This window comes from Leopardus geoffroyi, chromosome B2, assembly GCF_018350155.1.
Source record: "Leopardus geoffroyi isolate Oge1 chromosome B2, O.geoffroyi_Oge1_pat1.0, whole genome shotgun sequence".
NCBI classification, from domain to species: Eukaryota; Metazoa; Chordata; class Mammalia; order Carnivora; family Felidae; genus Leopardus; species Leopardus geoffroyi.
This window is the reverse complement of record NC_059332.1, coordinates 25,314,635-25,337,543: the sequence shown is the minus strand read 5'-3', so window position 1 is coordinate 25,337,543 and position 22,909 is coordinate 25,314,635. Positions and strand designations below refer to the sequence as shown.

The 22,909-nt window shown below is 49.2% G+C and overlaps 1 protein-coding gene across 3 annotated transcripts in view; it reads right to left on the bottom strand.

The window, feature by feature from the left end:
• Positions 1 to 22,909, bottom strand: part of SLC22A23 (solute carrier family 22 member 23) — a 190,362-nt gene that overhangs the window by 4,600 nt on the left and 162,853 nt on the right. Inside the window, exons 6-10 of one of the 3 annotated variants that reach the window (XM_045497569.1) lie at positions 16,812 to 16,914; positions 14,605 to 14,837; positions 12,917 to 12,949; positions 12,761 to 12,784; positions 11,562 to 11,685 (exon numbers count right to left, since the gene is read on the bottom strand). In XM_045497569.1, the coding sequence (XP_045353525.1) occupies positions 11,562 to 11,685; positions 12,761 to 12,784; positions 12,917 to 12,949; positions 14,605 to 14,837; positions 16,812 to 16,914 (517 nt within the window). Of the gene's footprint in view, positions 1 to 11,561; positions 11,686 to 12,760; positions 12,785 to 12,916; positions 12,950 to 14,604; positions 14,838 to 16,811; positions 16,915 to 22,909 lie in introns of those variants that run through there. The other 2 variants (XM_045497571.1, XM_045497570.1) reach the window with 2 other exon arrangements.

Genomic DNA, 22,909 nt, shown 5'->3' with positions numbered 1-22,909 from the left:
GCAGGATCACGGAGCAAGTTCATGGCACCACCCCAGTGTATCCCACATGATGGATATCCCAAACCACTTTCGCCTTGGCCGGCTTTGTACCACCTCTAGAGAATACTTTTTCTCACCAGCGAAAGTTGTTTTACTTTATTTTGAAAGGCAATTTCACAACACTACTGTAAATGGAAAACCAGTACCACTTGCCATAAATGATATGCAATGAAAAACAAAGTATTGTAAAATTATGCTCTTTCCGAAGGTTTGCTCTTCATTTAGAAACTGGGGAGTAGGGGTGGGGGTGGATTAACAGAGGTTAAAGAGAGTAATATAGACATACCAGCACTAACAGATTTTCTCTGGCCATAACTAGAGAGACTGGGAGATACTTTGAAGGACAATAATTTTTCTCACCGTGAGTCGTTATTTATTGTTGCACACCATACCATCATTCCCAGCTTGGGGAGCTATTATACCAGGAACCTTACACTGTGATTGAGAGAAATTCACAGCAGCACTGAGCTCAGAAAGTTCTAAATGTAAGCCTAGAGCGAGTGCCATTTATCTCCGTTCCTCTGCCATTTGAGGGAACCTACCAAAAGTTCTAGAGAGATTAGTAGATATGCAACATTAAAATCCGTCAAAGCTCCATCTCTCCTTTGACATAAAAGCATATTTTGGGGGATAAGGTATCATGTGGCCACTGAGAAAGCAGTGCAGGGCTGGGCTGCAGTAAAGGGGACCATGACATTCAGGTGACAGGAAGTTGTGGCCCCACTGGGCCCTGCAATGAACAGGCCAGGGAGGGCTGTCTGGTCTCTGCACTGGAGCTACAATGAAGGGGCCTGATGGATGCAGTCTTGTCTCAAGAAAGGGGTCGTCTCAGAGAGCAGACCCAGAACAGTGGGCAGAGGGTACAGGGATGTGGATTTCAGTTGTTTTAAGGAAGAACTTTCACTGGAGTTGCTTAAGAGCTTATGCACCACCCTTTAGTAAAGTGACCTTTATTCTTGGATGTGCTTGGGCAGAAGGCCCCTGCAGCAGGCTCTCGGAGGAGCCTCTGATTCTCTTGGTTGGCACTACAGGTGGCTCTAACTCACAAAAGTACTGACCTACAAGGGGATGAGACACAAAACCAATGTGCGAAAGTCAACTGTACGTCTACATTCTAGCAACAAAGAAGCTGAAAATGAAATTAAGAAAATTCCAGTTATAGCAACATCAAAAGAATAAATACTTAGAAATAAAAACAAAAAAATTGCAATACTTATATACCGAAATCTATAAATCATTGCTGAGAAAAGATTGAAAATATATAATAAATGAAGAGACCTTCCATGTTCATGGTTTGGAGGACTCAATACTGTCAAGATGGCAATTCTTCCATCTTAGAAGGAATGTATAGATGCAACACAACCCCTATCAACTTCCCAGATGACTTTTTTTTTTCCAGAAAAAGATAATCTGATCCCAAGATTTATATGGGAATGTAAAGGACCCAGAAGAACCAAAATGATTTTGAAACGTAACAAAATTCAAGGGCTTACCTTCCCAATTTTAGGACTTAGGATAAAGCTCTAGTAATAAAGGCAGTGTGGTATTATATTGGTGTGTCGATAGATCAATGGAACAACTGAGAGTTCAGAAGAAAAAACTCTTACATTTACAGTCAACCGATTTTTGACAGAGGCAAATTCAATGGAGAAAGGAGAGTCTTTTCAACAACGGTTCTGGGACAACTGGAAATCCACATGCAAAAGAACAAAGTTGGGTGTTTATGTAATATCACGCATAAAAGTTAACAAAGAATGGATTTGAGGACTCGAGTGTAAGGGCTAACCCTAGAACACTTTTTTTTAATGTTTATTTTTGAGACAGAGATAGACAGTATGAGCAGGGGAGGGTCAGAGAGAGAGGGAGACACAGAATTGGAAGCAGGATCCAGGCTCTGAGCTGTCAGCACAGAGCCTGATGCAGGGCTTGAACCCACAAACTGTGAGATCATGACCTGAGCTGAGGTCGGACGCTTAACCGACTGAGCCACCCAGGTGCCCCAACCCTACAACAATTTTAAGAAGAAAATATAAGGGAAGCTTGTTTTGATCTTAGATGCGGCAAAGATTACATGTGAAATCAGAAGCAGGATCTAGAAGAGAAAATGATCAATAGCACTTCATCACAATAAAAAACTTCTGCCCTTCAAGAGACACTCTCAAGAAAATGAAAATGGAAGCCACGGCCTGGGAGAACACGGTTACTGAGCATGTCTGATAAAGGACTTGTATCCAGAATATATACAGAACCGTTAGTGTAAAGACACCCAATGTAATAAATGAGGCACAGATCTGAACAGACATTTCTCCAGAGAAACTGTACAAACTATAAAACACCTGGAGCACACAAGCAGGTGTATGGTATCCCTGGCCATTAGAGACATGGATACCCCCACCCCAATGAGACACCGCCTCACCGACACGCACTGGGACGGCAGGAATCTCAAAGGCAGAGAGTAACCTGTGTTGGCAAGGCTGAGGAGAGGATGAGACCCACAAACCCTACTGCGAGGAAGGAGGGTGGCGGCTGTGGAAAAGTTTGGCAGTTGGTGAAAAAATTAAATATAAACTTTTGTATGACCCAGCAATTCCACTTTTATGAGACATGAAAACATAGACCACCCAAAAACCTAGAAGCGAAGGTTCGCTGTGGCATTATTCATCATAGCCAAAAACCAGAAAGAATCCCGATGTCCGTCCACAGGTGACTGGATAAACAAAAAAAGGCACGCCATGCACAACGGAACGGTATTCGGCAGGAAGAAAGGGGGTGAGGTGCAACAGGTGCTCATGGGTGAGTTTCAAAAATATACTGATCGTATGATTCCATTTATATGAAATACCGTCCATTTATGAAATACCAGAAAAGGCAAGGGGGGGGGGTGCAAATCTGCAAGACAGAAAGATGAGTGATTGTCTGGGGCTGGGAGTGGGGACAGAGACGGACTGCAAAGGGCCAGGAGACAACTTTTGGAGGCGATGGAAATGTTCTATAACTGGGTTTATGGTGGCGACTGCACTAAGATCATTGAATTGTAGATTTAAAATGGACGGATTATATGGTATGTAAATTATACCTCAATAAAGCTGTTAAAAACACCCCAGATTATTCCAGCTGTGGGGACGGGGTCCTCCTGCAGACGCAAACCCCGAAAGCTTCCAGTGGCTGCCCCTCTCTGTCACCCCTGCTCAGGCTCGGGTGGCTGAGCAGCCGGTTCCTTCTCCCTGGAGCCTTTGCTGTCAACAGTGAGTGGGGCGAGCTCCTGCTGTCCTGCTGGCCAGTCTTGGATGCGCAGGAGTGACAGGAACAAGGGGTACTCCGACAGGGAGGGCAGGTGCCTTGGGGCCCTCCAGGTTGACAGTTGTACCTAAGTGCCACCTTAAAGCAGACATATCAGAACTCTACGGCCAAGACAGGAAGGAGCACAGAAAAGAAACACTTTTTGGGGCACCTGGGTGGCTCAGTTGGTTAAGCATCTGACTTTGGCTCAGGTCATGATCTCAGGGTTCATGGTTTCTAGCCCCGCGTTGGGCTGCTGTCAGCACTGAGCCTGCTTCGGATTCTGTCTCCCCCTCTCCTTTCTCTGCCCCTTCCCTGCTTGCACTCTGTCTCTCTCTTTCTCAAAAATAAATAAATGTTAAAAAATTTTTTTAAAAAGAGAAAAAGAAATGTAAAGAAACACGTTAACAAAGAATGGAACAGAAGAATGACAACCCTGTGCTTGGGTGGGACAGTGGGTGAGTCTCCCTTCCCCATTTTGTCATGTTTCATAACAAGAGAAGACACTTCTCCCTTCCCTTCTCTCAGCCCCAAATGAGCAGCGGTCTTGTACCTTCACACGCGGGAGGGGTTTCCTCATGTCCCTTGTGCTGAGGCCAAGGTGGGGGTGGGGTGACACCCCTTGTCGGCTCACCAAGCACACGGCCCCCAGGACAGAGCTGGAGCCTGGGAGTCTGTTCCCTTTCCCAGCCTCTCTGTCCAACCCATGGCCAAGCCCCATGGCCAAGTTCAGCCTGTCTGGGTCACACCCCCCTAACTGGCATATCTTGTGTCCTCCTCCTATTCCCTCGGGTTCTTTCCTCACTGCTGACAAGTGCCTTTTCTAGAATACGCTCGCTGGCCTCTGGCCGACCCCTGGCCCTGCACCCCAATCCCTGAACTCCTTGGCTCCCCCGACCCCACTCCCTCTGTGAGGCTCTCGCCTCTGCTCTGCTCAGTTCTGCTGGTTCCCCAGCTGGAAATGGTCTCCCCATCCGTTGCTCTGGAAGGAGACAAGTCTTGTCCCCTGCGGTCCCTGGGCCTGGCACAGAGAGGCTCACTGGGGTTTGTTCAGGTAGAGGTTGTGAAAATGGGCAGCCGCCTGGCCCACACGCACAGGCCAGGCCAGAGCAGCTGCCGAACGACCTTTCTTGCTCCCCAGGCTGGAGATGCACTGATTTAAGAGCACAGGTTGGGAGCTGGTGGGCCCGGGTAAGAATTCTGGCTCTGTCATGAGCAGCCTCACCTCTGTGAGCCTCAGGGAGGATCTGAAACGGGGACAAGAAGTCATGCATCGGCAAAGCCGGGGCATTGTGTCCCTACTGCTGGGACAGGACGTGCTGAGTACATGTTGGCTGTTTTGATTCCCAGCTGTCTAAGCTCCTTCTCCCTTCTCCTCACAAAGCAGAAATATTGGTGTATTTCTAACTTCTTTCTTGCTGCGTTAATATTCAACAAGTGACACAGAGCAGGAAGTGAAGGGTTAGGGTTACTGGTGGGTTGGTCTTGGGTGGTGGTGTCTGTCCTTCAAGTGCTGGGGAGAAGCCTGACGGCAGGGGCCCAGCTGGGGCTGAGCAAGTTCAAGAACTGATGGGATGAAGACAGCATGAGCCCTTCTCATGGGTCCACCGGAGCCTCCAGGGATGAGAGACCCACAGGTGGCAGAGGATGCCGGTGCCACTTTGGTCCTTCCTCTTCCTTCTCCCCCTGGCCTCCCACCCACACCCTGCAAAGGACGCCTCTTGAAGCTGCCTCAAACCCACCCACCCTCTTCCTCCCAGGGACCCCTGCCCAGGCTCCCTGCTCCTTCGGAATGAACACTGGCTCCCTGCTGTCTCTCCTTCGGATACACACATCCCTCCTCCCGGGCCACTGTCTCTCTGCAAATCACAGTCCCGGCAGTTTCCAGAGCACAGAATGACCAAGCCGAAAAAGTGCTCTGGCCCAGCTGCCCCGTCCTCCCTCCCCTCGGTGCACCTTACAGAGCCCAAAGACTCCTTTGTGTTTGTGTCTGTGTCTCTAACAGACATTAGTGGTTTTCAGGGGCAGGAACCAGGTGAACTCAGTTTGGTATCCCTCTGCATGCCAGTCAGATTTCTAAAGTGGCTCCAATGATTCGCACCTCCCAAGCATTCATACCCTTGTACCTTGAGTGTGAGCTGGACCCAGTAACTTTTCACCAGTAAAATATGGCAAAGGTAATGAGATGTTCCTTCTGTGATTAGGTTATGAAAGACTTACTTCTAGTAGATTCTCTTGCTGGCTTTGATGAAACAAGCTATTATGCTGCTACACTCCAGGCAGCAAGGCTAAGGTGACCTCCAGCCAGCAGAGAACTGAGGCTCTTGGTCCAATAGCCAGAGAGGAACTGAATCCTGCTGTTATGGTCTGAATGTCTATACCCCCCAATTCCTAACCCCCATTGTGATGGTATTAGGAGGGGGCCTTTGGGAGCTGATTTGGTCATGAGGGTGGGGCACTCATGAATGGTATTAGTGCCCTTAGAAAAGGGGCCCCAGAGAGCTCCCTCACCTCTCTCCCATGTGAGGACACAGGGGGAAGATGGCCATCAATGAACCAGGAATCAGACTAAACACCAAATCTGCTGACACCTTGATCTTGGACTTCCAGCCTCTAAAACTGTAAGAAATAAATTACTGTTGTTTATAAGCCACTCAGTCTGTGGTATTCTGTTCTAGCAGACCCAACAGACTAAGAGATCTACCCATTACTGAATGAGCTTGAAGACTGATCCTACCCTGGTCCACTGCAGCCTGTGGGAGATCCTGAAGCAGAGGATACAGCTAGGCCTTGCTGACTCCTGCCCACAGAAACTGTGAGACAGCAAGCCTGTGCTGTTTTAAGCCACTAAGTTCTGGGGGGTAATTTGTTACACAGCAATAGATAACTAATACACTCAGTGAGTGATGGAATTTCCTAGCCTTAGCTATGGAAGAAAATAGACAGCCAGCTCTCACCAGGCTGTGATGTGTCACCAGTTAGAAACTCTTCCACCACCAGAGGCACCTGGGTGGCTCTGTTGGCTAAGCATCCAACTTTGGCTCAGGTCATGATCTCACGGTTTGTGGGTTCATGAGTTTGAACCCCACATCTGGCTCTCTGTTGTTAGCACAGAGCCTGCTTTGGATCCTCTGTCTCCCCTCTCTTTGTCCCTCCCCTGGTTTCTCTTTCTCTCCATTTCTCAAAAATAAACAGACATTAAAAAAAAAAAAAAAAAAAAAAAAGAAAGCCTTTCACCAAGGGAGAGAGACCAGATGTACTGTAGGAATAGTCACACCATTGTGCTACTGGGCCAACAAGGGGACACAAATAAGGAATAGCAATATTTTGGAGAGGGGAGGATCTCCCAGATATCAACCTCCTTCCCAGGCAGAGTCCCAGACCACTTTTTAAAGACACTCTGTACCTTTTTGTTAGTATTTCCTCATATGCCCACCATCTTCATTTAGTCTATGAGCTTGTCAAGGGCAAGGATTATTTTCTAGAATACCAACTGGCACGTATTATTTATGCCTAATAAATATTGGATGCTTGTGGACTATACTGGCTTCCTAGGTAGGAAGGTCAGCTCACCCAAATGAATGGGGTAGGTTAAATATAGACAGCCATTATGAAGGGTGATGTGAGTAAAACCATTTGTAAGATGGATAATATGAACACCCAAAATAGCCACTCAGTCTTTTTGATAATTCTGGCCACTCTGGAAGCCACAGGATGCTGCAATGGACATACTGGATGCTGGGGGTAATTGGTGTGTTTCCTTGGGGCTGTTAATACCAGTGAGACATCATTTTCTCTGAAACTTTCTGGGTTTCTGCCTGACCTTCTTGTCGTTAAGTGTGGACGGCACTGACTAGCAGTGAGAGAGACTTAACTTGCTTAGTGCAGATGAAGTCCACACATGAGTTAATATACAGGAGGGTAGAGGACACAGGCCCACAAGGAAGGGGGTTCACAGATTCACCGTTAGAGAAGTTGGCATGGGATGAAAGTCTTACTTCATAATATAAAAATATGTAATATTAATGTTAATAAATCCTGCCATATATATTTGATTTATGGTAGGATTAGACAGCTCATTTAAGAAAAGTATCTACATATGTGTGTGTATATAAGGTGCAGTCCACGTGCATATATAATATGCAGTATATCTTTATATATTTTTTCCATGAAAGCAATTTGCTATTTGGTTTTCTATCAAGGATACTTTGAAATTACACAGGAAGGTGAGGGACGCTTTTGGAAGAATTTGGTAGACCATTTTTGGCTTGGTGTTGTTTTTCTGAAATCTCAGTTTAGAGAATGGGGTCATTATTAACATTACATTAATTTTCTTCTTCTAAATGCTGACTTTGTGCATTTTTTGCTTTTCTTTAGATTGGCACTAGAGGGCAGCATATGCTCATGTTTAAATATCACAGCAGGCGGCCACCTCAATTTACAGTTAAAAGAGAACCAGGGGGCAAATTTTGCCTCCCCATGCTTTAGAAACAGAAAAATTTTAATATCCACTGGCTTTTATTTTACTAGTAATAGTATCTAAATTAAAGATATAAAGACTAATACACAGGCCGACTGTTAGAAGTAGCAAGCTTAAATTAAGAATTCTAGAATCTTGAAATTATGCTTTTAAACACTGGACTCCCAGCATCTTGTATTTAAACAGAACAAACCTCCCAGTTTTCACTTCCTCTTTTATATTACTTAGTTTGTCTTTTTTTTTTTTTTTTAATTTTTTTTTTTTCAACGTTTATTTATTTTTTTGGGGACAGAGAGAGACAGAGCATGAATGGGGGAGGGGCAGAGAGAGAGGGAGACACAGAATCGGAAACAGGCTCCAGGCTCCGAGCCATCAGCCCAGAGCCCGACGCGGGGCTCGAACTCACGGACCGCGAGATCGTGACCTGGCTGAAGTCGGACGCTTAACCGACTGCGCCACCCAGGCGCCCCTACTTAGTTTGTCTTTATTTCTGTAAGTCAAGGATAAACAAAATTTATGCCAATTCTTACAGAAATAAATATAACTGCCAACAACATTCAGGTAGGAATAATTAATAATATCAACTGTCATCTGCTGAGGCTGGATCCTTTCTATATATCCTTTTTCCCCTCAGCATCCCTGCCAAATAATAAGGCAGTCATAACGAGTTTCATGTTAGGGCAAAAGAGATGAATGAAGGCTGGCAGAGGGACTTGCCTAAGGCCACCCAGAAAAGCAGCCCTTGGGATCACACACAGCTCCATGTCACTCCTTCCTCGTGCTGGAGATGCGAGTCTGAGGCTCTAGGCCACATCCTCTGCACTTTGGTTGTTCTCATCCTGCTCTTGAACTAGCCAGTGTGCCTTGGCTCCTTGGTCCTCAGCATTTGTAATATATGTATGTATGTAGATTATGTAACACAAATCTTTAGAAGGGTTAAACAGACTCCAGATGTCACATTACACATAGGCCATCTCTGTCCTTGAGGCACTTTAGAGAGGAGGACATCAGGGCCCAGGTTCTTAGTCCTGACGTGGGTGTAGGGAGGAGTTACTCAGAAGGAAGGTCTCTGAGAAGGCAAGTTCCAAGAAAGAAGTTTCTAGAAGAAAGGGGTGAGATAGCCTGGAGGGGAGGAAAGCAGGAGAAGACACCAGGAAGGATGAGGTAAGCTCAGACAGAACAGAGAATTAACAGCCAAGGCCCAGGGGCTCTGAGGAACCTGGGTGGAATTGTTGGAAATTGAAATGGGCCTGTTATCACCAGTGCCTGCCTCCTCTATTAACTGATCCCTTTTGTGAGGGGTGAGCAAGACAGCAAAGGCCTCAGGGGCTCCCACCTACAGCTCCAGATGGACACTGCATGGAAAAGATAATCTTGCACAAAAAAGCCACCAACTGCTTGTAGACCAACCAGGACCCCTGGCCACTTCTCACCAAGCCAAAGGGGAGAGGGTGCTGCAGACGGGTCTTCCCCTCTTTCGCTTGCTCTCCCTCTCGTTCTCTCTCTCTCTCTCTCTCGTCCCTGTCTGCCTGCAGAGGCACATAACTCCTGAAGCCTTTGGAAGAGAATCCAAGAACTTGTTGCATCAGCTGATGATAAATGAACAGCATGTGGACCACGCTTGGGTCGGAGGGAAGTGCTTCTCTGTAATATAAAGTCTGGATGGAGTCTCATGAAACAATGGTATTAATCAGTTCATTAGATTCTAGTGAGTCTCTGTCAATTTTTTTTTTTTTAATTTAAAACGAAAAAAAATTATTTTAGAGGGAATGAAAGAGAGACTTCTTGAGTGGGGGAGAAGGGTAGAGGGAGAGAGAGAGAATCTTAAGCAGGCTCCATGCTCAGCACGGAGCCCAAGGTGGGGATTGATCCCAAGGCCTGGAGATTGTGACCTGAGCCAAAAAAGCAAGAGGTGCCCTGAGTCTCCGTCATTCTTGGACAATGGATTTCCACAAGCCTTTGTTCAAAAAAAGTTCTTATCCTCCTATTTGCTTCTAGTTAGTTAATCCTGGCATCTTAACCTTGGCTACTGTCCTGGTTCAGAAGGTATGTTTTTAATAACAGCCTTGTAAAAAAAGGTTAGTTTAGTATGAAGAAAAATGAAGCTAATATAACACTGGATGTCAATGACACTTCAATGAGAAAAAGAAACAAAACAAAACAAAACAAAAAACGAGGCTCACACACCCCAAGCCGCTCATCCTAGTTTATCTTGGATTTATCTTTGTAAAGTGGGGGGAGGGGAGGGAGGCCAATTATTGTCCAGGGACTCCATGGGAATTGTCCCTGAGTGTATTTGCAAGAAAGAGACTCTGAAGGGAAGGGTAAGGGAGTGACACCAGCAACTCTTCCCTCCTGGCCTGAGACCCCCTTTGTACTTGATTTCCTTTCATCCTCGGCAAGTACAAAAACATCACCAAAGGTCAAATATTTTTTCCAGTTTGTCATCTTGGCAAGCCGAATCTAAGAACATATTTGTTGAATTTGTATTCCCAAATAATCTTTCCAGGTTTGCATCAAAGAGGAAAAGGATACTGTATTTCCTTCAGTTTAGCTTGTTAAGCAAAATCTAACAATGACTAATGAGGTCTATCAACTCCCAGAGTTCAGGGGTAGCTGGCCGCTCCCAGAGAACGATACATAATCACACAAATCTGCGGGGAGGCCAGCTGGAAAGCCAGAAGGTCCAACCTTGACTTGGGCACTAATGAAAGAACCCTCTTTGCTGCATTCTTTCGTAAAGTAAGGGAATTTAGGTAAAGAAAGGACACTGAGGGAGATGCTGTCCGCCTAAGGCATTTTGCAACCTCTAGCATGAAATAAGCTTTAGGCTCTTCACTTTGGCTTAGCAGAGGGTTGGAACAGGATGAATTACTTGGCATTTAATTGCTTTTTTCTTAAATATACAGTTCCTTGGCATGTATTGTAATAATCCAGGAGAATGAAGCAAAATGAGGTCATGTGAAATTTCTCTGGTCAGCATGACTCGTGGAAATGTAGGAAGAAAGTCCATGAACCTGCCTGTCTGCTCCCAGAGCCCCATGCAGCACCCGAGGGGCTAAAATGATTAGTCTGCACAAGTCCTGCCTTGAACTGTACTGGGCTCCACTTGTTTGCTCATGTGGGCAAGTAAGGGTGGATGGGTGGCATCAAGCTGACTTCTGCATTTTAATTCATGGCTGAGTAACTGCCTGATTTATTCACAATTTATATTTTTTAAAAAGCATGTGTGTTAAACATGCTAATGATATTCCCATGCAAAGTTCAGTGTGATGTAAATCAAGATGAGCTCTTCCATAAGTCACAAACAGTAATTACCAGGAAAATGACACGACTCTGTAGTTTAGTGATGCCCTTTTAAATGAAGGGAAACCCTTTTATTATGCTGTGATCTTAATAGCATCATGGAGAATCCATGTACCACTATGTGGGCATAGCACGAGAAAGGATCAAACCTTACCTTGTGAACTAAAACAAAAGTAGCTAAGCACGAGCTTCCTATACCCTGAAAAGGTCCCTGCTCCCTATTCCTCAGGCTCCTTGCCTGGATGGACTCCAGGGTCAAGTTCTCGGCTGACTCTCAGATGGCAAATTTCCCCATCTGAAGCCCTGACAGGCCTAGCACACAAGCCACGCCCTCATCCGGAGGCCAGGGTGGGACAAAGCTGATGCTGGTTCCTTCCACACAAGCCTTGCTAAACCTTCCGCCCTCTCCTGAGTCCTAGGAAGAAGATGCCCTGGGGGGGCACCTCCCATTACATACCTGATTACTGTGGGGGTGATCTCTGCACAGAAGAACACGCTGAGGCTTCCCACCGCGTGGGAGGCGAACATGCCCACGATGGAAAACGTGATGGAGAATTTGTCCTTGACACTATCACTCATACCTGAAGGAGAATCAGAGGGAGACAGTGAGGGGGGCAGGAGGGAAGGGAAAAGGAGGCTGGCACGGCAGGCAGGGGGTGGGGGAGGGGTGCAGAGACAGCAGTGGGACAGGGGTGGGAGGAAGGCCTGGGACCACAGGAAGGGTCTTCCCCCTTCCCCAGTAGAAGTGCAGACTAGGGCACTCAGTTCCCTCTGGAGACTGAGGAGCACGTCAGGTGTAAGAGGTCAGACCCTCTTGGTGGAGACTTTGTTGGGGTTCCCGTGATTACCTGTGGGCCTCGAATGCTAGAGCTCACGCGGACTCTGCCAGAGTTCCTTAGGCCACAAGCCGGGCCTGGCAGGAGGGCAGGTGGGTAAAGAGGGGAAGGCTGGTCTCCCTGGTGCTCTAGCAACACCCCTTCTATCCCAGCTTTCAGAGAAGGAAGGTCTCTGCTATTCCGGCCTCAGGGCTGACCCGTCCAGTACACAGGACAGGGTTTACTAGGCTGGATTTAAGGGAATAAAAACTCAAATAGCCCAAACAGAAGAATTTACAGCCCAGAGGGTCAGACTTAACCCATCCAGGCATTTGCAAATGGCACCAGAGTCTGACCACACACCCACGCATCATCTAGCACAGGGTATTGGCATGCTGTTGGGGTCATACACGTGGGGCACAGCTCAGTTCCCTGCAAGGCTGCATTATGAACTCAGGGAGCCCGCTGCAGAAAGCCCTGGCAGCATGGGCTCGGGTCAGGCCAGGCGTGTGTGACCAGCAAGATGCGGGACACCAGCTCTGCCATCCCCTTGGCCAAGAGCAGCGAGCTTTCACGATTCACAAAGGGGGGTAGCAGCTTCCCCAGGCAGCACAGTCAGCCAGGCCTCCAATGCTCCCTGGGGTTCTCTGATGTCACCCAGGCACTGTCCGAAAGATAGCCCGCGGCACTGCATCGGCACCAGGGTGCCCTGCGCTGACCGCCCATGCCGGCGGAAGACGTGAGGCCATGCGTGCAAGCCGGGCGCAAACGGGGAAACGAGGTGCTCTTTCTAGAGGCAAGAGGGAGTAGAGAATACAAATGTATGCTTATAGTGTCCAACCTACGGCCAACTTCAGCTGCAACTCTTGAAGGGTAGGAAGAGAGGAGGAGAAAGAGAGAGGGAAGGGAAACCACAGGTCTGTGAGTCTTTATGAAAACGCGTATTTGGGTGCAATAAAAAATGGTGATGTGCACAGCACAGGCATTTGGGGCTCACCTGAGTCTGGATGCTGGCTGTATTTCCCAATCACTGGGCCCATGCAGACGAGGGTGAAGAAGGTGGGTAAAGAGGGGAGAGAGAAAGCATGTTAGGTACAAAGCTGTCACTGTGCTTTTCCATGGGACCAGTTTCTAAGCCAACTCCCCTCCACGTCTGGGTTGGCCCCACTGCCAGCCCGCCAGGCCCACTTGGGGAGCAGAACCAACACCCATGGAGGGGCCAAGTGCTAGAGGGACACGGAGACCTGGGGCTAACAGAGTCCCCGGACACTGGGATTAGCACCCGACTAAACAAAACTCGTTTTGTTTGGAGGGGAGAGGGCTAAAACCGTTCTGGCCTCCAAGTGTGGGGAGAAAATGGAACTCTTCAGAACAGAGACTCTAGCACACCTTCTAGACCTCAAGCCAAAGGGTTAACTTCATTGTGAAAAAAATTATCCCAGAGTCACTGCTGGTCTGTGCTCAAGGAAGCAGCAAGTTCTGCGGGGGCAGACCCGTCAGGCGGCATTTCTGCGAGCTCCGAGCCCTGATGCTCATAGTTACTTGTGTGCAAGAAGTGCCTGGGACATTCCTGCTCAGGGACAAAGAGGGCCTCTGTGACACTCCCAGGGGCTGCTGCTGTCACCCAAAGCTCATGAGCTTGCACAAGGGGATGGGATGGTCAGGAGCCAGTTGCCACTTCTCCATTTCCTTATTGGTCACAGCTGACAATAAGACCAGTCTCCCATCAAGATACGGAGCGCATGAGGATGTGACCAAATTAGAGAAAGGGCTCCTGGGTTTGCAAGTAGCTGCTCTTTAATCCGGTTTGCACAATGAGGTTGAGAAAGTGTGGAGTTTTTCTTTCTGTTCTGGATACAGACTCTCGCACCGTGGATGACGTGAAGGCTGTTTGCCCCGAAGCCCCACTGCACCTGGATAGTCGTGAGTCTGATTCCTGGCTCTCCTTGTGAAGCTGGGGGATGACCGGTGGCATCTGTTTCCTGCAGTGTCCCAGCCTGTCCCAGGAGGACCGCGCCTGCTCAGAGCAGGCTCGCCTGCCCGGCTCTTTTGTGTCTCGCTCTGGGCAGGTCAGAGAGAGATGCCTGGTGCCTTTTCCATGCACGAGGAGCTGTACCAAGTACGCCTCCCACAGCTGGAGGCGCTACGTGGATTCTCTCGTTTTCATTTAAATTATTTTTAACATTTACTGAGGAATTCTTTGGCCCAAACGCAAGCTGGTAAACTTGGGAACATCTGCTGACAAGCAGTGTCCCGATGCAGGGGTCCAAATGTCCCCCTTGTTTCCCATGAAAGAGTGCTTTGTTCTTCTGGTCATGTGATGTGTCACAAAGAAACAGTCTGGCCGTCAGTGAAGTCATGTCCACCAGGACTGGGAAGGCCTCACGTGCAGGGAATCGTGGTGAACCCAGGAAGGAAGGCTCCAAGTGGCAGCCCGGGGGCTGGGCTGGGGCAGGAGGGGGAAAGGCACAGTGCACTCAGGGACAGTCACCATGGATATTCCAGTTAAAACCTGTCCTTCCCAACGTACTTCCCTCAAGCTGTTGGCTTTGGAATAATAGCTCGGGTCACAGAAAACTTCCTAAAGTCTCCCCCAGCTCTGCTGAACACCCTTTGGTCACAGGCCAGCTCCCCTCCCCCAGGCTCTGCCCCCGTGGCCCATCCGCACCCCCAACCCCCACTCACAGTTGAGCAGCCCAAGCTGCAGGAGCGAGGCCAGGGCGGTGAGGATCATGAAGAGCAGCAGCCCTCCCCTGCGCCCCAGGAACCTGACCACCACGCACATAGCCAGGCAGGACGCCAGGGCGATGCTGGCCACGGTGTAGTAGTCGGCATAGAAGTTCTCGAGGAGCGGCACCTTCACCTCGTGGCCCATCATGCTCCTTGCAAAGCAGTGGTGGATCCCGTACCCCGTCAGCCTGTGGGAGACGCACACGCCAAGGGGGGCGGTGTGCAGGCGTACAAGGACAGGAGGGCTCAGTGACCAGGAAACAGACATGCAGCTCAACACATCACAGAGAACATGCTGTTACCACGACCGCATGTCTGATGGGGTGCAATGCAAAGAGACTTCAGAGAAAGGACAGCAGCAGCCCTCTCATGGGGGTGCCTGATCACTCTCCTCACCATCACTTTAGCAGAGAGTGTGAGCATGAAAGCAGTGAGACATTCTGTTCAAACACCATCAAATGGATCCAACATCTAAGACAAAGCGCTCCCATTGGTCAACTCACTTAATCCCATGTCAGCACCGTAAGAGCTGCTGTCAGACCCATTTTACAGATGGGAAAAAAGGCTTAAAGAGGGTAAGCAGCTTGCAGAAGGTTACTAGACATACTGCCTATCTGGACCTCTGACTTTTCCTTCAGTGCTCAGGGTTCTGGAAACTTGGGGATCCACCCAGAGAACTACCTGCTTAACCCATTCCTGCTGCTATTGACAAACACACCCTGGGGAAGCCAGCAGGAAGCCAGGCCAAATGAAGACACCTGGTTTTAGAGACTTTGTTTCAGTTCTTAATTTATCATCGTTTCCCTCCCTTTGCCCTGGGTCAAGACTCTCTATCGCCTCCAGAGGCTCGTATAAACCTGCTGGGAAATGTGTGTCCCACCCGCTGGAGACAGATGTCCACTTGGGGAGACGGGGGGTACGAATGCACCCATGCACCTAGAAGGCTGCAAGTGCATGTTCAGGGCATGGGCAGTGCTGCGGGAGCGCATCTGTTACATCAGCGCTCGACACCCACCCCAGAGTGACAAATGTCCTTCTCTCCCAACCCCCACTTCCGTGCTTTGGGGAAATCAAAGTGCTTTCATCAAACTGTGAGGATGCATCAAGGTCAACTGCGGCAGAGCCTTGCCCCCACAGGGGAAGCTGCTGTTTGCCAAATGAACTCATTTCCACTTGGGACATACTCAGCAAAGGACCTGCTGGGGCAGTCGCTTTATAATCTTGCAACTGGGGAGATTCGGTTAATCTCTGGGGATCCCAGATGACTTTCTCTGTCTCTTGGCCTACAGAGGTCTCAGAGAAATTGCCTTTTTGTTCTGGTAAGAAGGAAGTCTTTGGATCATAACAGGTAATTTTAAGATAACAAGGTCAGAGAGATTGATCCCCCTTTCCCCAAACAAGAAGCATTAAAATAGAAACTTGGCATCTCCTCTATGTCACAATTTGTGTTTTTTTTCCAAACTAAAGTTGGAAAAGGCATTCCATTTGTAATGGTCCCATTAGCCTAGCCGGCATCTGCCTGAGACTGGACAGCAGCACGGTGGCCATGTCTGGAGCCGACTCTGGGCAGGGAGGCTGAAGCCTGAGGGCTCGGGCCCTGACCAATGGAGTGTCTAGGGCCTCCATGTCCTTGTCTGTAGGACAAGGGTGACAGGAGGAGCCCCAACATTGAGAACTGATGAAGTGGAGTGGCTTTGATAGAAATAGCTGTGGGGAATGGTAGGAACAGAGCCCTGACTCTGGGTCTCTCTCTTTCCAGGACAGGAGTCCTGATGCCTTTCAAAATTGACTGCAAACCCTGCCTCCTGTCCTCCAATAGTCTCTAACATCAAATGAGAGTTAACATCCTCCCTCACCTGAGGTGACCTCTGACCCTGAGTGAGGGCCACTCTGTGTGGTCAGGGAAGGGCAGGGTTATTGAGCTGTGAGTCAAGATGGGAAAGACCTTCTTGGTCTACACAGGGACCCTGGGGCTTATCAGACTTATCCAGGGCCCTGTGGTCAAGCGCGAAGCCCTGGGCTGACCAGAGGCCCTCGAGTTGTGGCTGTAATTCAAGATGCAGCTGTGGGAGAAGGAGGGCCCTGCCTGCCTCTCCTCCAGACACTCTCTTCTCCAGCCTCTCCCTGACCTCCACCCTGCTCGTGTCCCTCTTGTGACTCACGAGTTCACACACAGGACCACGATGTTCTTCCACAGGTTCCGGGTTCCCACCACTTTCACGATGCAGACCTTCTTGGGCCTCCGGGAGAGCTCCTTCTCCAGCTCTGCAGACAAAGAGAACCCGTGACCCGTCGGCAAGACCCTGGATAGGCAGCCTCCTAGGCGTTCCTGAATTGGGGCATCATGAAAAGGGGCATTTTTTTTTTTTTTTTTTCCTTTAAGCCAGAGGATAGGGTCTGGCTCTCAGGATAGAAAACGCATTCACAGAAACACTGACTTTGCCATTCAAATTTCCCCACGGGGCCTGAAGGGAGCCGAGGCACACCCTAAGTGTACCTTTTCACTGCAAAGCCTTTCTTGTGAGGGAGGCAGGGTACACACAAATAAACAATGAGTGTAGACTCACTCCACTTTGCCTGAGTACCAAACTTAATGACAGGGGTGCCTGGGTGACTCAGTTGGTTAAGTGTCTGACTCCTGATTTAGGCTTAGGTCATGATCTCACGGTTACTGGGATCGAGCTCCACATCGGGCTCTGCACTGAGAGCACAGAGCCTGCTTGGGATTCTCTCTCTCCTTCTCTCTCTCTGCCCCTCCTCTGCTCATGTTCTCATGATCTGTCTCTCTCTTTCAAAATAAACATTTTAAAACATGTAAAAACAAACAAACAAACAAACAAACCCAAATGACATTTTGGGTTACAGAGGCACTAATCAGGTTCAGGTCGTATTAAAACAAGCAGTTCTTTTCTGTGTGGAGTCTGATCTGTCCACCTCACCCACTGTTCAGAGACCAGGAGAAGCACGTGCTCATATGCTCCTTAACTTCACAGGTGGGAAGTACAGTGGCTATGGCTGTAGCTGCTCCTTCTGATGCGGCCCCTAAGGGTGTGCATCTCTTTGGAAAGAGAAATAAACACATGCATGAGCACGTATGCACAGAAGTGCATATATGTGTGTACGCACATATGTGTATATGTACGTTTTAGTTAACAGTCAAAGGTCTTTGGGGGCTGAGCATGACAGTGTTCTGCCTCAGAGTGATATGACCAACTACAAAGTTATTAGACAGAACTCCTCATGAGGCTCAAATTAGCTCTGAAAGCCATTCTGAACAGAGTCCACTAGTGCTCCAATGCCACATTGACATTTGCTGAAGCCCGGGTGTCAACCTGGCAGTTTAACAGGGAGGGTCAAAACACAGAAATGCCCCAGCCTTCAGGATCTGCCCTTGTGTCTGCAAGCAGAAATGCCATACATTCAGCCCCCAAGGCCCCTCCGTGCTCTCCTAGCCCAGCAGATCCTCAGGGAGTAATTCTCTCTACTCAGGAGCTCAACAAGAAAAAGGAGACCTAACCCATTGGTTGGGTGGCCCGTGCTCCTCAAGACTGTCAAGGCCATGAGAAATGAGGCCCAGACCACAGGAGGCTGGGGAGATGACAACAAAGTGTGATCCTGGATGGGATCCCGGAACAGGAAGTCATTAATGGAGACACTGGCGACATCCAGATGAAGGCTGGGGTTTGCTTAACACTACTCTACCAATGGCAGTTTCTCAACTGTGACAAAGGTCCTATGGTATTACGTTAACAATGGGGAGACTATATTCAGAAATTCTGTACTAATTTTGTAACCTTTCTGTAAACCTAAAATTATTGCAAAATACGTTTACTGAAAGAAACAAAAACACAAACAAAGCCAAGTAGTATGGGTGGGAAGGCCCCATCTAATGAGGGCAGGGCTTCTGTGCTTGGAGGAAACAGAATTACCTCGGGACAGACCCTGCAGCAGCCACATGCATGGGGACTGCTACTGATGTGCTCTCTGGCACTTCCTAGGGCCTCTTCCACCTCCTTGGTTCCAGTTTGAAGGGAAATATGTTGCTTAACCATAAGGCTTTAGGAGTTACTTAAACAAAAAATTTTTTGGATCAATGTCACCAGCTGGGGCATTGAAGGGAGAAAGGAAAAACCTTTTCGATGTCGAAGGGATGCCATGCCACTTGAGTTCCCAGACCTTTCTTCCTTCCCACTTTTAGGTGCAAAGCCTGAGGCGTGTGCAAAAGCCAGAACAGCTGGCACTTTGGGTGTCTATCTACGGATCCCCCTCGACTCCCAAGCTCTTCGGAACCTTTATTTTCCCCTCTGCAAAAATAGACTAATCTGATTTGCAAACATCCTTTCCCCATGGCTAAAACACTAAAAAACTTTTAAAGAGCATGGCAAGGTTATGGTTAACAGATAATGCGGGATCCAATGATCTTAGTATCTTCACGGTTATAAAACTCATCAGGAATCAACTATAATAGCCACACTTGCTCACCATGGAAGTCATCCAAGAAGAAAATTTAAATGTCTATTAGCATGTTTACAGAAGTTAAAATCTCTTTTTGTAATGTGGTCCAAACCTAACTGCTGATACATTATTGTATATGAAATAGATGTTTAAAGAAACTGCAGCAATTTCAATTGTGACTTAATTTTTCTTTTTTATAGGATTAAACTGTAGAGCCCAAGGTCTAAAGAACTGACTGTAGTCTACAGGGGTAACTGCATTATTCTAAATGGAATTAGATTAACCTGTCTGGAGCTATTGACATGTTGTCTCTGTTACATACCCTACCAGCCTATGAATAACAACATAAAGCTTCCTCAGCACTAGGTCTGTTTCTCTGGGACAAAAATCCCCCATCTCTGAGTTGTGAGAAACATCAGATGACTTTTGAGACACCCTAAGGTAACTGAATACAGGAGGCCTTTCTGTCTCTCTAGTCATCAGACAGAAATCAGGGATGTCCTAAAGTCCCTGAACGTGGCTATATGAGAGTAAGAAGGGGAAGTGCAAGTTGATCAGACTCTGAGCACCAAGGAAATGACTGATAAAAGCACTTCCTCTCCCTGTCTCTCCTGCCAAGCTCTCTGACCCTCTGGATTCACAGCCATTAGAAAAATTTCAAAATGGGGTGCCTGGGTGGCTCAGTCGGTTAAGTGTCTGACTTCAGCTCAGGTCATGATCTCATGGATCGTGGGTTCAAGCCCCACATCAGGCTCTATGCTGACAACTCAGAGGCTGGAGCCTGCTTCAGATTCTGTGTCTCCCTCTCTCTCTGCCCCTCCCCCACACTCACTCACTCTCTCTCTCTCTCTCAAAAATAAACATTAAAAAAAAGAAAGAATAATTTCAAAACAAAACCAAGTGGGGCTTATTTAGTTTTGACAAGCCAGCAGCTCCCACTCCACCCTGTATTTCCCTGCCCCTTCTCCTCTGCATGTTTGGTCACAACCTAACCTGGGATACAGCAAGAAGTCTGAGAGACCTGGCAGAATCCCACTTTTGATTCTCTTTGCTGAGCTTCCTGGGGAAAGCTGCTCTGTGCCTCAGTTTCTCAGCTATTAAGCAGGACAATGCCCCTACAAGGCCCAAATGAAGGAAGCAGATGAAGCCCCACGTGGCCCTTGGTGGGCAGGCAGCCTTCCTAGCCCAGTGCTCTGGCTGACCAAGACTGTCCTGGCTCCCCCACCAAACAGCTGTAGAAGGGAGAGGTGTCCTTGCAGACACGCAGAAGGAGAAGGAGACATGACCTCTACGTATGTAAGAGATCCAGGTGAGGGGCCAAACCGTGCTTCTTGAGGATAGCACAGGGAGAAGACAGTGGTAGTGCACCGAAGCCCAGGCTCAGAGATACAGGGACAGCACACACAGACGATAATCTGCGTTTGTTTGGATGGGGGTGTGAGATTAACTGGCTGTGCTTTGATGCTTGTGTGCACTGTTAATGCATTATGGGTGAAACTGGGAAAGCAACAGTTACAGAAAGGAGAAGACAAGAGAAGTAGGGGAAAGAAGAGGGGAGGAGGAACGGGAGGAGGAGGAGCAGAATCAGGAGGAGCAGAAGCAGGACAAGCAGATGTAGCAGGAGAAGAAACAGTAATAACAGGAGGGGGAGGAGCAGGAGTTGGAGCAGCAGGAGGAGGAGCAGGAGGAGCAGTGGGAGGAGGAAGAGCAGGAAGAGGAGAAGCAGATGTAGCAGGAGAAGAAACAGCAATAGCAGGAGGGGGAGGAGCAGCAGGAGGAGGGGGAGGAGCAGGAGGAGGAGGAACAGCAGGAGGAGGAGCAGGGGAAGGAAGGGGAGGAGCAGAATGAGGAGGAACAGCAGGAGGAGGAGGAGCAGGAGGAGCAGGGGGAGGAGGAGGAGGAGCAGGAGGAGGAGGAACAGCAGGAGGAAGAGCAGGGGGAAGAGGAATGGCAGGAGAAGGAGGAGCAGCAGCAGGAGGGGGAGGAGCAGGAGGAGGAGGAACAGCAGGAGGAGGAGTAGGAGGAGCAGGGGGAGGAAGGGGAGGAGCAGGATGAGGAGGAACAGCAGGAGGAGGAGGAGCAGGAGGAGCAGGGGGAGGAGGAGGAGGAGCAAGAGGAGAGGAACAGCAGGAGGAAGAGCAGGGGGAAGAGGAATGGCAGGAGAAGGAGGAGCAGCAGCAGGAGGGGGAGGAGCAGGAGGAGGAGGAACAGCAGGAGGAGGAGTAGGAGGAGCAGGGGGAGGAAGGGGAGGAGCAGGATGAGGAGGAACAGCAGGAGGAGGAGGAACAGCAGGAGGAGGAGGAGCAGGAGGAGCAGGGGGAGGAGGAGGAGGAGCAAGAGGAGGAGGAACAGCAGGAGGAAGAGCAGGGGGAAGAGGAATGGCAGGAGAAGGAGGAGCAGTAGCAGGAGGGGGAGGAGCAGGAGGAGGAGGAACAGCAGGAGGAGGAGCGGGAGGAGCAGGGGGAGGAGGAACAGCAGGAGGAGGAGCAGTGGGAGGAGGAGGAGGAGGAAGAGGAAGAGCAGCACAGCAGTCCCCCACCCCCATCACAGCCATTGTCAATCGCATGCACTAGAAGCTCCAAGGCAGTGGCTCTGAGGCCCAGGCCCAAGCTCAGAAGTAGAGAAGGCGCCCATTGTCTCCCCCACACAGCCCCTCAGTCCTCAGGTGTGGATTTAGAAATGATGGCACTTGGCCATTTGGATAAGTGCTTCAGAAGCAAGCAGATGAGAGCGACTATACGGACCTTAGCGAAGTCACCTCACACAGCTCTCTCTTCAAAATCTACCCAAAGTTTTGACAAGTGACCCAGCAGTGCTGGCCTCTGCGACCCCCTCTCTGTGCACGTGACTGCAGCTGGCCTGAAGCCCGGAGGAGAAATTTTCTGTAACCACTCAGGTCAGGATCAGAGCGCTGGGGTCAGCCTGCCTGGGCCGACCTTGGTGTCATCACTCTCTAGTGGTGTGGCTTTGGGCAAGTTACCTAACCTGGGGACTCTGAGGAGTAATTCACAGACCCTCTTCTCACCTCAGTTTCCGAACAGATGGACAAGACAGAGGGGGCAGTGAGGGCAGACTCCAAGCCTGATTACTGAGAAGGGCAGGGGGCAGCCCCACATGGGCCTCATGCTGGGACTCACCCTCCCATCCGGCAATGCTGGGCCAGGCGGGCTTCTCCGGGGGGGCGGTGCTTCCCAGAGAGGGCCTGATGCATGAGGACAGAGAACACCCACTCCCCGCACGGGGCTTGCTCCTTCCACATGGAGCCACATCAGCAGCAAGAAGCAGTGCTCCCCAACACTTAGCTTCTCTGGGCCCCACATCCCCATATGTCAAGCAGGGATGATGTGACGACTGACCTCATTAAGACTCTGGTGAGAATCAAATGCCGGTGGAGAGTGTCACCCACGCCTGCAGAGTCACTGCCCAATGACTGCCTGTGTTACCGTTACTATTGCCAGGGGCTGAGCACAGGTCTGACTCCAAGATGTCTTCTCATGGTGGGCTGCAGTCTACAGGCCACAGCTGGGGCCAGCAGCACTCGGACTCTTGAGAGGACGCTGAAAGTCTTGGGAATTAGGACGTGAGGACAGATGCCAGTTCCTGGTCGCTTTCTGTGACACTAATGTTTGCAGGAACGACACTGACCATGACACTCAGGAGGCACATCCGCTTATCTACCTAAATTCAGCTATCAACTCTGCTGGGGAAAGCTGACATGTTCAAAGATAAACCAAGATGGCTTTAAAAGAGGAAAGGGCATGGATAATTCTGGAACGTCAGGTTTTCTTCTAGCATGAATGCAAAA